We start from the raw sequence: 20,931 nt of genomic DNA, 5'->3' as shown, positions 1-20,931 counted from the left end.
AAGTTGCTTTTTGTTGTTGTTTGACAGATAAAACTAAAGCTCTAAAACTCACTAGTATAAGTTTAATTGACATTAAACTCAGAGATGATCATGCTGATCCATGTCAGTAGATGACAGTACAGCGTCTGACACCATTGTAGTATCAGGAGCCCTCTTCAGTAACCAAACCACTGGTGTCCAATCCTGCTCCCGGAGGGCCACTATCCTGCATAGTTCAGCTCCAACCCCAATTAAACGCACTTCAGTGAACGTCTTCAGGATTAGGTGCGTTGGGACAAGTTGGAGCTAAACTCTGCAGAACCTTGGGCCTCCAGGACCAGGATGGGACACCCCTGAACTAGATACTCCTGGACAGCAACCAATCAAGTACAGTATTTTCTGGAATATAAGTAAAAAAAAAAATAATCATCCGAAATGTGCTGCAACTTGCATTCTGAAGCAACTTATATAATGCAATTAAGCACATAAAACATGTGCACATTTGAATTCATGCCGAATAAGCCAAAGATATTTTCCCACACACCGGTAGTTCCAGTTTAGGTTTGGCGTTTATAATAAATGTTGTTCATGATCAATGTCGCTATAATTTGTGTTTGTTTTATCCTTATGTTTTTCATTCCTGTTCCGTTCTGAATACTGTTAAATTTAAAAGATTTGTTGTGAACTAATGGGAACTAAAATACACGTTTATAGTGTTTTGTTTACTGGTATTTTATGATTTTTTTCTGAATGTAATGTGAGTTATAAGTCATGTTTTTTTTTCCTCTCAACATTTTGACCCAGTGTGGCTTATTTTCCGGAAAATACGGCAGCACCCTGAAATCATCATTGTTTCTAGTTGACGCATCTAGGTAATGGTGCACTTGCAGTAGCTTGTTTTAAAATCTCTTTTGATGATAATTATGTTGAAGGGATCTGAAATAGAAAGCAAGAAGCTCACAGAATGTGAACCCAGCGAGAGCGTGGCAGTGTTGGTAGGACACATGTTGCTGTTTTTAATAAGTATTAGCGCTGCTAGCTCTCCCGTGTAGGAGGCAACAGGAGCGCCTGCTTTACTCCATCAGAGCGAAGAGCTTGCTGTGTGTGGAATGTGTAAGGCAGTGATGGGAAACAGATGCCTCCTCTGCAGGCTTGACGCTACACGTGGCCGCTGTCTCTCCAGACGGGATCTGCATAAAACGGACAAGGTGCGAGCCAAGCAATCCGGTCCAGCATCTAATAGACTAGACTACCGTGGCATGACTTCGCAGCACGTGCGATCACAGACCTTCTGGTGATGATGTTGTTGTCACATGTACACACGCATACTCACTCGCTCTTCTTCCAGTGTGTGTCAGCAGGGACCACAGTTTGGGTGTCTGTACCGTACACAGAGCGGCCCACACCCCGGGCCTGCCAGCCCAGGCCCAAATCACAGGGCTGCTAACCGCAGGGAGCTAATTGTAGCACAGCTTCTCGAACCGCTTCCCTTTAATTCTCTCCCTGCTTTCGCTCACTCTCTCTCTCCACAGATTAAACATAAACAATTGCTGATATAGCTCAGAAGATCTGGGCCGCGGAAACGAGCCAAGAGGACATGCGAGAAGTGGAATCTGAATCTGAAAACTTTCCAGAAACTTGAGACCGATGTGTTTAGAATTTAGCACGAACCAGTTACTCTATATTTGAGGCTTTAGGGGGCTTTTTAGACTGTATTTACAGAAAAGTAGAGACTGAGTGAGAGGAGGAATAAGGTTCTGATTTAACCCAGGCCAGAATCGAACCCCGATCCCGATGAGCTGACAGCTCTTATACTGTATATTAAGTATAACATATACCTTAACATTTTGGACTTTTTCTTTTAATGGAGACGTACCATGACATTCTTTAAAGTGATTTGGATTACCTCATAAAGCATAGAATATGAATATGAATATATATTATTCAGCACCATCATATACAGTACCATTTAAATGTTTGGGTTTTTAGTAAGATTTTCGTTCTCTTTTTTTTTTTTTCTTTTTTTTTTTTAAATGAATACTTTTATTCAGCATGGGCGCTTTAAATTGAACAAAAATAACAGTAAAGACATTTATACAAAATAAATATTTTAAATAAATACTGCTCTATTGGAAACAACAATATGAAGCAGCACAGCTGTTTTAAAAATTGATAATAATAATAAATGTTTCCTGAGCAGCAAATCAGCACATTAGAATGATTTCTGAAGGATCATGTGACACTGAAGACTGGAGTAATGATGCTGAAAAATCTGCTTTACCAAACAGGAATAAATTACATTTTAAAATATATTCAAATAGACAACAGTTCTTTTAAATTGTAATATTTTTTTTTCAAAAACATAAATCTTATCGATCCCAAACTTTTGACCTGTCAAATTACCTTCATTGTACAATGATAGCGTGATAATATAGTAGATTGTTTTTGTTAAGCTGGTCATTGGACATGTACTGTAGTGATGTTGATAATTCTTCAGCTGTGCTGGTGTTTAAGACATTTGCGGTGGTCTCTGGTCCCCATCTCTAATGATCTTGCCGGCTGTTCTGATGAAGATCTAAACTCTGGAACATCTGGCTAACACTTCATCATCCCACTGGCCAGTTTCCTTCTGCATGTTTGAGAAAGACTGACCCACAATTACAGGGTTGCCAGATTGCAAATGACCCCCCCTGCACATCGTACATACATAACCTATGGAATGCTGGCTTTAGAACGTCTGGCTTGGAAACTGTTCCAACAAAACTACTGTAAATAGCCCATGTCTATTTTTTCCCCCCGTAACATGGTTACGTTGGAGATTTCTGTGCCCTGGTACAGTCGTTCCACGAGGTTTCCTCACCAGTGACGGGAAATTTTCAGACCAAAGTACCTGAGAGGAATTTTAATAATGTAAGAGGATTACTCTCATTCTGTTACGCACAGTGTAACAGTGCTTATTTTGTTCATTGAGGCTAGCCGATAACGTGAAACTACTTATTAAAGTGTGTGTTATCATTTGAGGGTTGATGTGTGGTACAGAAACATTAGACACTGGAGAGTTTTAATGGCTCTGTGTAATAACAGCCATTGAAATGCGTTGCTGCTAAGCTTGCCAAAACCATTTACAACGGGAGAGGATGATTTCCAAACCATCTGATATAAACATGATGATAAGACACTGATATATTCAGATGTGTACATCACACACACCAGGTCTCCATCTGTCCTGCTTAGTGTTTGATTCTACATGATGGGATTCTTGTTATCGATAAATCTTTCATACTTTGAATGCTGAGCTCAAAGAAAACTCGGGCTTGTGATGTTACATAAGAACTTCATAATTTGCTGTAGTGACAACATTGGCCTTGAGTAACATTAATTTGTGAAGTCTGTCATGCAGTATCAGGCTTAATGTGTCCTAATGGCCAGCAGAGGGCAGTGTATGATTTAAAATCTGAAGCTTTGAATCTGAGGCTTTAGTAATACATGTGCATTAGAGCCCAATGAAAGCAGCATGTTTTAGGGTCATATGTCAAATTTACGACTGTCAAATGTTCATTGATAGACAGTGCTTTTATTTTATTTTTTTCTGAAACATGTACAGCTTTCACCAAGCTGGTTGCTCATTAAAAACCCCAGTCATCATGTTTTCAGCCATTTCAAGTTTTATTTTGATGTGACATAAAGCAGTGATATCTAAGTGAGTTGTTTACTTACTTTTTAATTAGTCCTCCCATTAATGCCATAATTTTGTTCATTCAATTCATTCGCTAACATGCATAAGAACAAGAGGTGGGATTTATCACACAAACCAGTCATAACCAGTCATATCCAATTAGCGTGATGGAGGCCTCCTCTCACATGACTTTCCACTATTAATTCTCAATTACCCCCCACCAAACCCACCGCATGCTTTAGTTTAGGGGGTCTGTTAAAAATCAATGGGCTCAGGGGAGGCAAGAGAGATGTGGACTCCCGCTGTAAGTCTACCTGCTGCTGTTGCTGTTGGACAGTGTTCATTTACTTAATGTCACATTTTGTAGTTAGTATTATTTTATTTATTTATTTTTTAATAGGGATTGGATTATTTGTCATCCAATTTTTTAAGGAACGACTGCCTCCCTGGAGGAAACGTCCCTGATGTATATGTTTTAAACAGCTTCACACACTGTCTTTTCAACATCACAGTATCATTATTTCTGTGTTACAAATATTAATATTATCACAGAACTAGTTTGGATAAACGCTGATGTCTACGGAAGCGATTGAAATAGAGTAAATCACCTTTTGAAAGTCTAATTTCCCATGAATTCTGAGCAGTCCTGTGCTGTGTTTTCAGATGGAGCAGTTTTCAGATGATGAGCTAGATCACGCTGCAGAGGAGGACAGCGATAAAGAGGACCAGGACCTGGACAAAATGTTTGGAGCATGGCTCGGAGAGCTCGACAAACTCACAAAGGTGAGGCTGAGAGACCTGTAACCTGTAAATTTGTATCCTGTAGGTGCAGTGATGCTAATAATTTCACACATGTCATGGTTGTCAGTATAGATTACATCTGTGATGTCACAACTCATGAGGCTTTAAGCAGCGTGAAGAACTTGTTTTGTGCAGTATCATCATAGATGCAGTTTGGTTTACTATTTAAGCTTCTTTTATTAGTTTTAAATGTTACGCAACAAAATGTATTAACAATGAATGACAGAATAATCTGATTTCTTTTTTTTTTATTACATCAGTGATAATCTGTATTTTTCTAAATTAATCAGACAGTCCTGAAATCCCTCTACAGTTTTATTAACAGTACTGACACAGGTGAAACTACTGTATATGTGAAGTCTCATCACTTTTTTTTCTGTCTTGTCGTCTTTAGAGTCTAGATGATGGGAGACCAGAGAAGGTGCAGAAAGCACCTCTCAGACAAGAGACAAACATGGCCAACATGGCCTACCGCTTTTCCGTTTATAACATCAACGGTATACAAAGGATTACATTACACTACATTACAAAATATTCTATTATTATTGACAATGTTATATTGTTAATGTTCTAATATCAGTATGACCTCAGGCAGGGGCTATAGTTTCCAAAATTATTGATGTCATTTTTGACTACACAAGGATCATTATGATCTCATGAAGAAGGGCCTACATATTCTCCAGTCACTGAATTCATTGGGGGATTTACATTCTAATGTCATTATGACCACATGAGGGACTATATACACTACTGTTCAAAACTTGACTTGAAAAAAGTCTCATGTTAATATTGTTACACTTTAAAATAACAGTTTTCTATTTTAATATATTCTAAATGTAATATATTGGTTGCAAAGCTGAATTATCATCATTACTCCAGTCTTTAGTGTCACATGATCCTTCAGAAATCATTTTGATATGCTGATTTGCTTATCAGAAACAGTTGTTCTGCTTAATATTTTAGTGGAAACCGTGATAAAAAAAAATCTGTATTACTTGATTAATAGGAAGTTTACAGTATTTATTTCAAATACAAATCTTTTGTAACATTATACATTTCTTTTGGTCAATTTAAAGGTCCCGTTCTACGTGATCCCATGTTTCAAACTTTAGTTAGTGTGTAATGTTGTTGTTAGAGTATAAATAATATCTGTAAAATTATAAAGCTCAAAGTTCAATGCCAAGCGAGATATTTTATTTAACAGAAGTTGACTACATAAAACGGCTCGATTGGACTACACCCCTCTACTTCCTTCTTTAGTGACATCACCAGAACCGTTTCTTGACTAACCTCCGCCCACAGGAATGCTCCCTCAACTCTACTGGCTACTTGCGCACTTCTTATAACTTAGGCTACTGTGTTTACTCAGCTCTTACGGTGATTTTCTGAAGTAAAACTGACGCTTCATCTTTTGTGTGATGTACAATAAACTTTATTAAACTCATCAGTATATGTTTGATCATCATTCGGACCTGGTTCGAAACAGCAGACTTGTAGGCTATTAATAAATAATGGATACATACAAGCAGATGACAAATACGTTATAATAACCGTAATTAAACTACTAAACCATACCTGTTTCATCTCTATACAGCACTCTGACTCTGTAGGCATTATTGTCCGACTCGAAATGAACGCCGTTACTGAGAGTTTCTGATATTATCATCATTCCGTGAGATGAATTTTTCCTGACAGACTGAGCGCGAGCTCATGAAGCTCCGCCCCCTGGGTCGTCCAGCAGCAGCTCATTTGCATTTAAAGGGCACACACTGAAACAGCTCGTTTTTCTGAGCCCCAAAAAATGTCAATTTAAACATGCTGTAAAAAATGATCTGTTGGGTATTTTGAGCTCAAACTTCACATACACACTCTGGGAACATCAGAGACTTATTTTACATCTTGTGAAAAGGGGCATATAACGGGACCTTTAATGTTGCCTTGCTGAATAAAACTGTTAATTTGATCCAAAAAACTAAATCTTACTGACCTCAAATGTTGGAACAGTAGTGTATTCAACAATAACTCACAATGAAATAATAATTCTTTCAGAATAGATGTTCCCCTCTAGAATTCATGGTGATTTCGAAAAGTTCCCTTAGGAATATACAAAATGTTCACAGAACTCTGCATCTGCCCAAAACAGGCAGGGTTTGCTAAGGAGTTTAGTTAATTGACAAAAATGGAAACCTCACTAGCACAGACTCTGCCAGTTTGGCTGGGATATTTGCATACACAATAAACTCTTTAGACATAAACATCTTACCTTAGTCATAATAAATATTGGCATGCTAAAATAAGCTGGTTTGTTTGGTGTGTGTATGTTTGTTTCCTTACAGAGGCACTGAACCAGGGTGACGCAGTGGATCTGGATGCTCTGATGGCAGACCTCTGTTCCATCGAGCAGGAGCTCAGCACCATCGGTAAGCCCAGCAGCGCTTCCTCTCGCCCCGGACTGGCCGGCGACCCCAAAGTCCGCCAGAAGCCCCCCGCCGGCCGCAGTCACAGCACTAAGCACACGGGCAGCAGCAGCGGAGGGGCGAGTAGCAGTGGCGGCAGCACCAGCAGCAGTACCCGCGCCTCGCCCGCATCTACGGTCCGAGTGGGCAGCGCCACCAGCAGACCCTCGCTGGCATCCAACTTCTCTCTGGATGACATCACAGCTCAGCTGGAAAAAGCCTCCCAAAGCATGGACGAAGCAGCCAGGCAGAGCTCCACATCCTTGGGCTCTACGGTCTCAGCACCGTACTCTTCCTCCACTGTGAGGCGGCCGGCCTCCCATCATCATCATCATCGCAGGACAGGGTCCGTGGGTACGGTCACGGAACATGAGGTGCGGTCCTTTGCCCATTCCTCTCGCTCTAGTATTAACTCTGCTTCTGCGTCCAGCATGGACTCGCTGGACATCGATAAACCCAAGTCTGATCAGGACGGGTTACAGGACGGACAGGACCAGCCGAGTTCAGAGGTAAACAATGCTTCGTATTGTTCAAATCTCTAATGGAGACATGGGTTCTCTTTGAAGGATACATGCAATGATTTAAAATAAGACAAAGCAAGTATTAAAATAAAACAACTAAAATCTAAAAATCAAGATTTTTTTATTTAATTCACCCCTTCAAAAAAGAAATGTTTTCTTTGAAGGAACAGTGTTCCCACTGTTTTGAAAAACCTATATATAGGAGCTTTATCTTTAAAAGTGTCATTTCCAGACCTAGATTAGTTATGATTAGTTCTAAAATATTTGATGGGGTAGAAAGTAAAGAAAAATATATTTAAAAATCTGTAATCCTTATCTAGTAATGATGAAAAACTGGAAGAAGACTTTGAATATTCTTTGAGTTCAGTAGGAGAACAAAAGGGTTGAGAATATTGATTATTATTGACATTGAATATGCTGTTGCAACAGTCTCGAGTGCTTAAAAAGCTGCCTATGTAGGTTTTGGAATGGAACCGAGTTCGTAAGGCCTCTAGCAGAGCAGATTAAGCATTAAAATGAGTTGTTTCTATCCCTGACTAAAAACCCAAATAAAAGCGGCTTTTACCCTGACTGCAGACTTAATTACACAGATAAGTAATTTTGCAGCAGTTTGGGTTGTATTTATTTGCTGATAGTAGTCTAACCCAAATATTTAAAGGTTTAACTTTAAGTTGGTATGGTTAAATAAATGCGAACTTCTCAAATGCATCAGTTATCAGTTACATTTTATTTCTTAAATTAAATGAAAGCCATTATGCACCATTTCTTTTCATTAAGGCTAGTTCACATTGCCAAAAAACGCCAACTTCTTGTTGGGCGATTAGTATTTTTGTTCCTGTTGCTGTTTTTGTGAATTAGTTGAACAGAATGAGTGTGTGATCACAGATGAAATGATTTAGGAAGCTATTTAAAGCTGTCTGAATGCAGTCAATGAGTTGCATGCTTCCTTTGACTCTGTGGTTGAACAGAGAAGATTGATGTGGAGGGATTTCACTAATCTATCCTTCTATCCCACAGATTTTTACTGACAAACATGATTGACCTACAGATGATTGATGATAGATAAACGATGATAGATAAGTGATTCAGTCGTTTGCAAACTTTTGCTAAACCTGGACACCCGACCCCAACCACAAACTCTTTCCCAAACCCTCCAAAGTCATATAAACAAACCTGAAAATGTAAAAGCCAGTGTTTTGTTATTGGTTTAACTTCTCTGAAGTTTCTGATTGGCTAAAAGGGCCCAGCCAATGAGAGTCTCTTTTCTAGATCAACTGAAATGACAAATACCTATAAAGTACTTTAAGTGTGCAATAATTGATATACAGATTACATAAAATGCATGATAATTGTTTATTTTTTATTGGGTATTTTATTATGTTTTAATCATTTAGCAGATTCTCAATTTCAATGTATTATTATTATTATTACTATTACATTTTATTCATTTAGCAAATAAAATAAAAAAACAAGCAAAATAAAATGCTTATGGCATCTTATACCAAACCACAGTGATTGTCCATAGAGAAATCAATCATATGTGACATGCAACTGTTTCGATAGGACCATTTTCTATCTAGTTGCAGTGATTATTGCTCACAATTTTCCCCTATGCTTTCACACTATGAACAATGATTAATGTTTATTAATCAAAGCACTAATGACTCTTGTCTCTCCTCTCTTTCTGCACAAAGCACTCGTATCTGGACAGGGAGACCTCTCTCATTCTGAAAAGCATTGCAGGAAAGCCCTCTCACTTGCTGACCAAGGTGACGCCCTCTTTCCACCTCTGGATGTATTGAGTTTCTCCTAGTGGCTTCCTAACCCCTCTATGCATGCCAGCATGATTCATTTTCACCCATTTTTCTTCCATCAGTTTTCTTTATGTTAAGACATAAGGAAGCTCTTCTAACGAAATAAAGGCGTCATGCTGATTCCTCGTCTGTACCTAGTCAGTTCAGTAAATCAAAGTTCATTAGATGAATCAGAATAAATGGTTGATGCAAAATGATGTGCATGGATACTTCACATCACATGCAATGTTTGTGTTGTTCTATAACAAAACAAGAATGTTCAGGCCTCTATTAACTCAAACTCTCCATTCATGTATTGTTGATATAGTCATAGTGCACTACGTTTTAAGGCCTATTCACAACAAGTCTGACAAGTAAACAACACAAATGTTAAAATATTCATGAACATTTTTCCGCACAAAATTCTCTTAATAAAAAAAAAGGTTTGGACATAAATACCAAAGTCACATGTTTAATTCCAGCCAAAGTAAGCAATGTTCTCAAATGTGCCGGATAAAGGCATCTGCCAAATGCATAAATGCTAATTCATTTCTCAAAATCATGAGAAAAAAAAACTGACCTGATAGAATAAAAAAGTATAATATTTCAGAACTCAAAGAATTTGGTGTAAAGAGGTTCATGGATTCATTTTAAAATCTTGTTGTGCATGTTTTTATCATGTTCATTTACGCATGACATTTACTGAATCAATCCATTTGATAATTTGTCATTTTAGTGAGGGTTGTTTAAATCTGTTCTGAGCCCCTAAAGGGCTTGGAGGGAAGCTGGGAAGATAAAATGTAATGCTTTTGCGTTCGCTTGAAAATTATGTGAAATGGGAGGAAAAATGGTATTTTAATACCTTTCTCGAAGGAACACGAACTATAGTTTTAGCAAGCAAAGTGCACGTTTTCTAGGGGGAACGCAAAAGCATTGCAATATCATTTTTACTCCATCTCATTTTTTTTAATCACCATGTCTCCTTAGGGGCTCTGCAGCATCTGAGATATCCTCGTGAAAACAAATTGTTTTGCACTGTGACTGTTATCTTACTTAAGGTTTATCTGGAGAGCATGTTCATGCGTGCATGTTTTGAGCTGTGTGTTATCGGCAGCTCTTCAGCACTGCGGAGTGTCCAAATCACATCATTAAATATGCATGAAGATGTTTAAAGGATTTTGGGGCGCTCATTCCATTTAGAGGGTAAACATTTGGACATCTGAGAAAAGTATTATACTAGGACATGAGGCTGAAAACTGGAAATGGATCATTTATAATTGCTGTTAGATCAGCATCGTTGCTTCTGTTATTACGGAAGGAAACTTTGTTTCGTCACTGCTTATGTAACACAACATCTGTGGTAATGACTGTAAGTGATGACTCTGTGCTCCCTCAGGGTTTGAATGTACCTGTTTTTTAGATAGGCACACCCTAAGATCGTTTAGCTGTGGACAGGTGGCAGACGGACCCGCAAGGGTAGCGAGTGACATGATCAGCACAACAGATGGATTCTAGGTAGAGATTGAGTTTCTTCAGAAACAGCGGGCTGCAGTCCCATCACACAGAAGCCTTGCGCTCCCATAAGCAACCAGTGTTTGTTTACACTTTTTTGAGGATTTACCTGCTCAACAAAAGATGTCTGTAAACCAAACCTCCATTAAACAGTTTGCGGGATTTAAGCTTTCTTAGCTCAGATCGGCTCATCCTGTTAAACTGTTCTGTGGCGTATCGACCCATGGAAGCCTAACCAGTGCCGTCCACTGCTGATAACCACATTTATAATGTGTTAAACCCAACACAACCTCATGGTAACTATATTTTACAAAGAATTTTGTTTATGAATGTGCTGAAAGTGAAGTTTCACTGTCATTTCTTGTGTTCTTTGCTATTTTGCCGTGGACACTATCTAAAGTGTGTCATCTGTGTTGTGGCGGCATTAGCGAGGCTTGGAGTCGGTTGAGATGATCTGATTGGTTGCAGGAGTTGAGTGAACGTGCCTTTAATCCTCTTTGCACTCGGGAGGTTTCATTACCTAGATTTTCAGTCCTTATTCTGACACTGTCTGTTCATCACCGCCCTTTAGCACACTTTAGCATACTTTTAAAAAGAGTACTTATTACGGATAAAATATACTTAAGTGCAAACTAAATGTCATGTTAATGACATATTTACTACAATTAAATAAATAGATAATAGTTTAAATTTATATTAAATGCAATTAGTTGAACTTGAGTGCCTTTTTGAACCATTTATGGAGGATTTCAGTACATCTTTGTGTAATTTCATAATTATGTTGTCTTTGATAGTTAAAGTGCACTGTTGAATGTACTGACAAATATTTATGGTAAACAAAAAAATACTTAAATGTATTTTCTATTGAAACTTATGTCATGTATTTAAATATATGATAGGTCCTTTGATAAATATATGATAAATAGGCTGATATGTCCTTTACATGCAATCTCCAAGCAATCACATCATTACCACATGGCTTCTGCTGATTGGCTTCTGCTGATCTTTCAGCCAATGAGATTGCTTGCTCAACATTTAAATAGTTTGGTTCAGTGTTTGCTCTAGGCTGGTCCTATCAGAGTTCTTCTGAAACCCTCTACCTCCCCCAGCTCCACCTGCCTAGATCTGCCTCGGGATTTATGTGTCTATTCATGCAGCATGCTCACAGCATCTTGTCTGTGTATTCGTCAGCAATAAGTACATACTTGCTCTGCAGCAGCAGCGTAACAGCGTAGACCAAATACATTAACATTGCCATATTTAATAACATGCTAAATCTATTTCGAGAGTTTTCATGATTGGACTTTAAAAATAATATAAAATAACACACTACAGTTAAAATTATAATTAATAGCCTTACATGTGCATGTTACATGTTATTCAACACATCAAAATAAATGTACTTCAATGCATGAACAAATATTAAAACAATCATTTTAAATGTAATTTTTTATTTAACGTTTTTAAAAGGTGCACTTTTAAAAAGTGCTTAAGTGTATTAAGAAACAGACATGAAAGTGGCCTTTTATTTCATTAATATTATCTGCAAGTTTTTTTTATATACTCTTAAGTTTTGAAGTACACTACAAGTGCATATTAAGCACACTTCTTTTTCACAAGGCGGTGCAAATTAATACTCAGCTCTATCCTTAAGTAAACAAACTTCACAGTCTTGTGAAAATGTGTTCAGATTCAGCTGGTATTTGTGACTCACCGCTATACGCACTATGCTGACGTCACGTAATGTCTGTGAGGTTCTAACACCCACAGCTCCTGGGTTCATGTCTCTCGTCGTCATACTCCTCCTCTCCACTTTTAGTTACTAAGTCTGCCCTCAGGGGACACACCTGTTCCCAGAGATTTCTTTTTCTCTCCTCGCACTACAAAAGCTGCACTGGTCTCCTAATTTCCGAAAAACCTTGGATCCTGTACAAGCCTTGATATTGGAGTAATACAGATAATTGTAGTTTCTGCTGCCAGGTGGTTTGTGATGTAGAATTATGGGTCAGGAGAACAGCTGCTGGCCAGTTTCTGCTGACGCTTTAGCACAAGTCTTTTTTTCTTCTTAAACAAAGGGTCATTCAGTTTTGGCACTGAGGCCTTGAGGCCTTGAAATTCAGTAGTGGTATCACCATAAGCCACTAATAATATCTGGATTCTGATTATCAGATCAGGCCATTCTTGTAAAAGAATATGTTGGGACACGCTTCTTTTTAATATGTGCGTTTCTGTGTCACCCACATGCAGTCGGTGAGCTAACATGAAGAAAATACACTATTAACTAAATACAATCTCTTAATCTGATAAAAATAAGTAAGAGTAAATGTATATGGCTCTGATTATGAATGTGATGCTATTTGCATGTTTGATATTCCTGTAGCCGCCGTGCTCAGCATTAGTCAGGGGAGGATGTGTACTGTTAAGAGGCTTGAGCTGTAAGTCCCTCATTTGCCATTTTGTTAGTTAAAATGAGGAGGCATGTGTGTGTCCAGATTTTAGGATGATTCTGTAGCTGCAGTCAGTTTTTATGTGCCCTTTTGTGGCTGTTTTCTCATGTGTATTTGTGTGTTATTCAGTGTGAGAGGATAATACACTGTGATGCTGCACAATCCCAAACCCAGACTAAAGCAACTACACACAAATACACACACACAGAAACAGAGGAGGGGAGGGCTTGATAGAAGTGTATCTGACAGTAAAAGGGGAGGGATCATCTCTTTGTTTTAGAGAGAGAGAGGGAGAGAGAGATTAGCCAGTAGACGAGAGGTAGTAAAGTGTAGCTAGATCTGCCCATCCTCCACCTCTCCGCTGGTTGTATTAGATGCGTTTTATGCTCTTGGGCAGAAGAGCTTCTCTCTGGGAATCATTTATGCTGTTGGAAAAAGATTCCGGTCATTTATTCGTCAGTAATCTCACCGATGACCATTCCGGATTTACATGGACATTAAACTGCTCTGAGTATGGATCTGCACACCTCAGCAATGGCCAGAACAGTCAGGAATAGATGTGGGCTAGCTTCAGACTTGCTGCGATGGGATATTTTTCTGTTCGACTGGACCTATAAATCTAAATGTGACTATTGAAAAGCAGCTTTCTGTAATCTGTTGAGGTGAATCTGTATTAGGGATTGCTAAAGGGCTACTAGATGCAAATGCCAGGAGAAGAGCGCTCAGATTGTATTTACCAACAGATGTCTTAGTGCTGCTTTTTTTTAAGCCTTTATTTTCCTCTTTATACTTTGTATAAACTGTTCTTCAAGGTCAAAATAACCCTTTTTACAATGGCGTCTTGCTGGAAAAGTCAGGTAAATGTGAGGATTGTGCACTCAGGGTCTTATAGCCCATCAAATGTCCAAATGTTTAACCATATAGTAGTCGTGAGGAACCCCACATACCAGTACAATAATTCAGAATGTATTTCCATTTGGTGACTGTGTTTGTATGTCTTTAGGAGGAACAAGCTGCCAAACAAAAAGCTGAGAAGATCCGAGTAGCTCTGGAGAAGATAAAGGAAGCTCAGGTTAAAAAGGTGAGATGATCAGCCGAGTTTTGCTTACATGTAAATAGATCTTAACTGAACTGACACAAGCCCAGCCACAAATATTTCCAGTTTAACAACCTGTACTGCTCATACTACTTAGTTTTCATATCAGCTTCAGCACGTGCAGTGGTGTAGTGTAGAAGTGGGTCATCGCAGTGTAATGCAGCACACTTACACAGCTAAATCAGGCCCTCGTGGGACCTGGGAAATGATTTTATAGCACATATTCACAGAATTATTATAGTTATTTGGCTTTAGAGGGGCTGTGTTGCCTTTAGTAGAGATTACACAATCTCTAATATTTGATCAATATTTGTTACTAATAGTTGACTTTGGTTAATGGTTCAATAATAATAATAAATATATAATTATATAATAATAACTATTATTATTATTATTATTATTATTATTGATGATGATAAAATAATAAAAAAGAACATTATTATTAATAATAATCAAAAATAAGAGTATTTGTTTTATATGATTTATTGTTGTTTTCTAATGATTACCCAAAAAGTTGTCCCCAATTTTTTCACCGAAAGTCACTTTCTTCTTTGGTTTCTGGTTCTTTCATAATAATAATAATAAAACATAATACCATTTCAAAAAGATGTCCAATATTCCTTACCGAAATATAATAATTTGGTTAATAATAATACTAATAATTATAAAGTTTTATTGTTGTTTTCAAATAAAGCAATAAGCCTCACGAAGCCATGGTTTACAGTGGTTTTAGAACAGCTATGCATTAAGCAAATTATATTTCAGTAATTTTTCCACCAGTCAAAGTTGTTCTTCAGCAATGACACACAGACGCAGCAGCACAGTTATACTGATGCAGCTCAGTCAATCATTATAAAGGACCAGAACTATCCGCTTTATAATGTTTATTTAGTTGCTGTCCAAAAATAATAATAATAATAATAATATTGTTCATAATTTTGATTCTGCGTATAATTTACTGGACAATGTAATCAATAATAATATAGTATTGGAAATGGTCGTTAAAAATAATATTGGACTTAAGAATAACATTGGACTCTTCTGTCTACGTTGGCAAGTATACAAGTCGATATAAGTGCAGTCATAAATGGATGTCCTGTGTCAGGACTTCTTGAGGGTTCTGTGTTGTTATCTGAGGAGGTGAAACAGGGCTGTGTTGATGCAAACAGCCAAGACCAGATGATCAAGACAACTTAAACACATTGAGGGGATTAGTGTCTGTGCACGTGCGCCCGCGTGGCCTTACTGTCCCTCAGTGTCTGTCCCTCTGAATGTGTGTGTGTGGGTCAGCAGCAGCCCTGATGGAATGTTTTCTGGGTCAGGTCACTGTCACAGTGCAAATCTGAGCCTGTGTCTCTTTAAAGGCTGCTCCCTCACAGTGAAATCACTATAAATACGCTCCTAAAATCCACAGTTAATCCGAAATACAAGCTTGTAGAAACTTAAAAAGCTGCTGGATTTGGGGTGGTGCTCGGGGAGGAAGCTGTCACTCTCAGATATTGCTCAAAGGATCTCACTAGAGAAATATGTGTGCGTATATTTTTGAGCAATGACGGAAATTGATTGTTGAATCAGGTCTGCTGAAATGACAGTTGGAAAGAACTGGTTGTTAGAAATAAATCAATTTTATCAACAATATCAGCATATACAGTCGTAAAAGAGAAAGCACACATTTTTGAATTCTATGGTTTTATGTATCAGGGCATAATAAAAATCACCTGGTCCTTAGCAGGTCTTAAAATGAGGTAAAAACAACCTCAGATGAACAACACCACATGACATATCACACAGTGTCATGGTTTATTTAACAAAATAAAATGGAGAAGCCATGGGGGATAAACTAAGTACATCCTTACTGCTTTCATAGGAATTTAGTGATTAAGTAGCAGTCAGACATCTTTGATTAACTGATCATCAGCAAGTGTGATCACCTCTATAAAAACAGACGTTTTGGCAGTTTGCTGGTCTAGACTCTAGAGCATTCAGGTGTGTGTTAACACAATGCCAAGGAGGAAAGAAATCAACAATGATCTTAGAGAAGCTATTGTTGCTGCCATCAATCTAGGAATGGTTATATGGCCATTTTCAAACAATTTGAACAATTTGATTATACATTAAAGGAAGGTTATTCTCAAGTGCATAACATTCAAGACAGTTGCCAATCTTCCCAGGTGTGGACGTCCCAGCAGATTCACCCCAAGGTCAGACTGTGCACTGCTCAGAGAAATTCGCAAAAACCCCAAGAGCTACATCTCAGACTCTACATGCCTTAGTTAACATCTTAAATGTTAAAGTTCATGACAGTACAATTAGAAAAAGACTGAACAAATATGGTTTGATTGGAAGGGTTGCAAGGAAAAAGCCTCTTCTCTATAAAAAGAACATGGCAGCACGGCTTAGGTTTGCAAAGTTGCATCTGAACAAACCTCAAGACTTCTGGAACAATGTCCTTTGGACAGAGAAAAAAAAGCACGTTGTGGAGGGGTGTTGATTTGGGCTTGTTTTGAAGCCACAGGAACTGAGCACCTTGCAGTCATTGAGTCAACCACGAACTCCTCTGTATACCAAAGTATTCTAGAGTCAAAAGTGAAGCCATCTGTTCGACAGCTAAAGCTTGGCCGAAATTGGGCCATTCAACAATGATCCTAAGCACACCAGCAAATCTACACCAGAATGGCTGAAAAAGAAAAGAATCAAGCTGTTGTACTGACCCAGTCAAAGTCCAGACCTTTAGAGAGCTGTGCATAAACAAATGCCTGCAAACCTCAATGAACTGATACAACGTTGTAAAGAAGAGTGAGCCAAAATTCCTCCCACAATGATGTGAGAGACTGAAAGTCATATAGAAAATGATTCATTCGAGTTATTACTGTTAAAGGTGGCTCTACCAGCAACTGAATCATAGGGTGTACTTAGTTTGCCACCCATAGCTTCTCCATTTTGGCTTTACTTTTGTTAAATTAGTAATAACACAGTGTAATATGTCATGTGTTGTTGATCATCTGAGGTTGCATTTTTCTAATTTTAAGACCTTCTAATGACCAGATGATTTTTATTATCTCCTGATATATAAAACCATTGAATTCAAAAAGGGTGTACTTTCTTTTTCACATGAATATGTATGTATGTGTATGTGGCTTTGCGATAATGTGTGCAATGTCATAGAGAGAGAGGGGGGATTCTTATGTGATTTATATGTTCACAGGCTTTTTGTCGTTGCTAAGATATTTGTTTGTACTAAAATGGGGATGTGTATGTAGAAGGGTTATTTCATTTAATCTTGTTTGTGTGCAGTTGATGTTGAAGGTGAATGTTTGCCTGAAGTGCTTACAAAAGGCCAAATCCCCCAATAAAATGTCAAAGGGGTGGAAGAATAGGATGATTCAAAGGGCCCTGTTAAGGTCTTCACAGGTCCACTTGGATCCGAAAACCCAAGGTCTGACCCAAGACTAGAGTGGGTTCGGGTGCAAAACTTTCATGAGTGTCGGGATGAGTCTTATATTAGCGTCTTTGGGTCTCGGGTATGGACCCGATAAGACCCAAATTTAGTTAGTAGATAATTACCTTGAATATTTAGGTAAATAAACGCTAATCATCTTATGGTCAGGTCAGGTAAATAAAATAAAGATTAGCATTACGCCAAAAATTATAGAACGTAATGAGGTTACAGTGATGAGTGATTGACATTTCAGCACTTCATGGACAATATCGTTCATGTGAAGTGCATTTTTGGGAAAAGCACATAGAAAAGAAACAAATGTTTGTAACTCTTGCACACAGAAAGTTAGCTAGGGGGCTCAGAAACCCCAGTGGCGCTCCTGAACATACATAACTGTTGTCATGTCCTTTCTCTCCCCTTAGTTGGTTATCCGAGTGCACCTATCAGATGAAAGCTCCAAAACTATGATGGTGGATGAGAGACAGACTGTACGTCAGGTGCTGGACAACCTGCTGGACAAATCTCACTGCGGGTATAGTCTAGACTGGTCTCTGGTGGAAATCATCACTGAACTCCAGACGGGTAAGACCTCCATCTGGTCCTCATTGTGACTTGTTCTGGCCAAGAACAGCCCAGTAATTGACATGAAAATGGACCATGGGATGTTTTTTTAATGTTTTTTTATACATGTTAAACGTAAATTTGGAATTGGTACCAGAATATACCAACATGGAGCAAACTGGTCTTTCTTTCAAACAGTGGCACAAAAATCTCTGCACAAGGTTTTATATGCTAGACCGAAGACATTTGTGGAAAATGTGTAGATCTATACACTACCAATTCAAAAGTTTGTGGTCAGTAAGATTTTTAAAGAAAAATAATAAAGAAATTAATACTTTTATTTTGCATAGATGCATTCAATTGACAATAAGGACATAGTGTTACAGAAGATTTCTATCTCAATGCTGTTTTGTATCAATGCTCAATCTCAAAATGTTTCAAGAGCATCAAATCAGCATATTAGAATGATTTCTGAAGGATCATGTGACACTGAAGACTGGAGTAATGATGCTGAAAATTCAGTTTTGCCATCACAGGAATAAATTACACTTTAAAATATATTAAAATAGAAAACAGTTATTTTAAAATGTATTAATATTTTACAATATTACCGTTTTTTACTATATTTTTAATCAAAACCCCAGACTTTTGAATGGTTGCGTATTTTGTTTCTGTTCAAAAGCTTAACTAACACAACGCTTCAAACAAAGCAGAATATACAGTTGTGTGTATGGATATCTTTATTACTTGATACTAATTGCTAAACAAAACCGATAAATATCATTTTAAGACCCTGTATCATTTATGTATATATTTAAGACCCTTGTAAACAAGGAAGACTGATAATAACCTGTGCATCATCGAATACATGGTCTGGCAGGTAGTGCACATGCTGTGGTATTTTGCGTGGTAGGCCGTTCCTTTACTGACTAGTCTGAAGTATCATCCAAAGAGAGACTGAATCAATAAAGACAAATTAAAAAAAGGGATTAAAGTCATGTGGTCAGGCTTGCCCCAGATCGAGCACAACGACAGCTGGATGATAATTCAGCTGCAAACAAAATCTTTTTCATTTTTCGCTGGTCTTCAAAAACATAACAACAGTCCTATTTGATTTATTTGATCGGTGCAGATTAGCAGCGAGTATAGATTAGCAAAATCTATGTCTGAAATCCCAATAGGATTATCCCATACAATCATGTGCAGTCTGTGGAAGGGGTAGCACTAGACTAGGTAAATATTACTATTACTAGTTCCACTAATTTCATAATAGTAATACTAGGAGTTGTTATTTTACACTTATTACCGTAGTTGTTATGTTATCCTTGCCACTGTTGCCTTTGGCTTGCTCAGTTGGGGATATTTGGGGATATTTAATTTAATTAATCAATCAACAATACTATTGATCAGCATTACCAAACGTGGACGTTTTCCACTAGAAACAAACATTGATGTATTATTTTAATTTAATACTGTGAAGCTGCTTTGATACAATCTGTATTGTGAAAAGCGCTATATAAATAAACTTGACTTGACTTGACTTGACTTGACTTATTTTAGGCAGTCGAATTGATGACGGTCAGGACAGGTGTGGAAGGCATGAGGAAATTTATGTTTTTACTGATTTTATGAAAAGTTTTAAATATTGTATGAAAATCTGAATCCCAATTCATACTCTAAAATGCTACTGTGCTCTACTGTTCAAAAGTTTGGGGTCTGTAAGATTTGTTAATTGTTTTAAAAGAAGTGTCTTACTGTATGTTTTCCAAGGCTGCTTTTATTTGATCATAAATACAGTAAAGACTGTAATATTGTAAAATATTATTACAATTTAAAATAACTGTTTTCTACTTTAATATATTAAAAATATATATATATATTTCTATATTCCTGTGATGGCAAAGCTGAATTTTTAGCAGTCTGAATTTACCCCAGTCTTAGGTCTTCAGTGTCACATGATTCAGTTACACTTTCTTTTAAGGTGTCCTTGTTACAGTGTAATTAAACATATAAGGACTGAGTAATATTAATTAACAACATGTACTGACTATAGAGTTATGGTTTTAGGGTTAGTTTCATGTAATTATGCACAATTTTTAGTAATTACTATAGTAGCTACATGTAACGTGTAACAAGGACACTGTACAATAAAGTGTTATCCCTGATCCTTCAGAAATCATTCTAATATGCTGTTTTGGTGCTCAAGAAACATTTTTGTCACACTTTAGTTTGGGGAACACATATTCACTATTAACTGCGACTTTTGCCTCAATAAACTCCTAATTACTGCTTAATAATAGTTAGTAAGGTAGTTGTTAAGTTTAGGCATTGGGTAGGGTTAAGGGATGTAGAATATGCTCATGCAGAATAAGGCATTAATATGTGCTTTATAAGTATTAATAAATGGGGACACTTAATAGTCAACAATATTATTGATCTGCCTGCATTGACACCATTATATATGAACTGAACTGAAAAACTGATACTTTTTTTCACAATTATTTGATGAATAGAAAGTTCAAAAGAACATCATTTATTTGAAATAGAAATCTTTTATAACATTATAAATAAAATCAGATCAAAAGCACACACATCCCAAGCAATATGTTGCTCAAATTGGGTGCTCGACAGGAAAATTAATAAAAAAGGA

General features: G+C 37.5%; 1 protein-coding gene across 4 annotated transcripts in view; it reads left to right on the top strand.

Annotated features, from left to right (window-relative positions):
• Positions 1-20,931, top strand: part of raph1a (Ras association (RalGDS/AF-6) and pleckstrin homology domains 1a) — a 72,769-nt gene that overhangs the window by 38,419 nt on the left and 13,419 nt on the right. For 3 of the 4 annotated variants that reach the window (XM_081368336.1, XM_081368339.1, XM_081368337.1), the window contains 6 exons: positions 4,319-4,438; positions 4,851-4,953; positions 6,793-7,421; positions 9,128-9,202; positions 14,189-14,266; positions 18,143-18,302. In XM_081368336.1, coding sequence (XP_081224462.1) covers positions 4,319-4,438; positions 4,851-4,953; positions 6,793-7,421; positions 9,128-9,202; positions 14,189-14,266; positions 18,143-18,302 — 1,165 coding nt within the window. The remainder of the gene's footprint in view (positions 1-4,318; positions 4,439-4,850; positions 4,954-6,792; positions 7,422-9,127; positions 9,203-14,188; positions 14,267-18,142; positions 18,303-20,931) is intronic. The other variant, XM_081368338.1, reaches the window with a different exon arrangement.

This window comes from Scardinius erythrophthalmus (genome assembly GCF_964197995.2).
Source record: "Scardinius erythrophthalmus genome assembly, chromosome: 6".
NCBI lineage: Eukaryota > Metazoa > Chordata > Actinopteri > Cypriniformes > Leuciscidae > Scardinius > Scardinius erythrophthalmus.
This window is presented reverse-complemented; position numbering and strand designations above follow the sequence as displayed.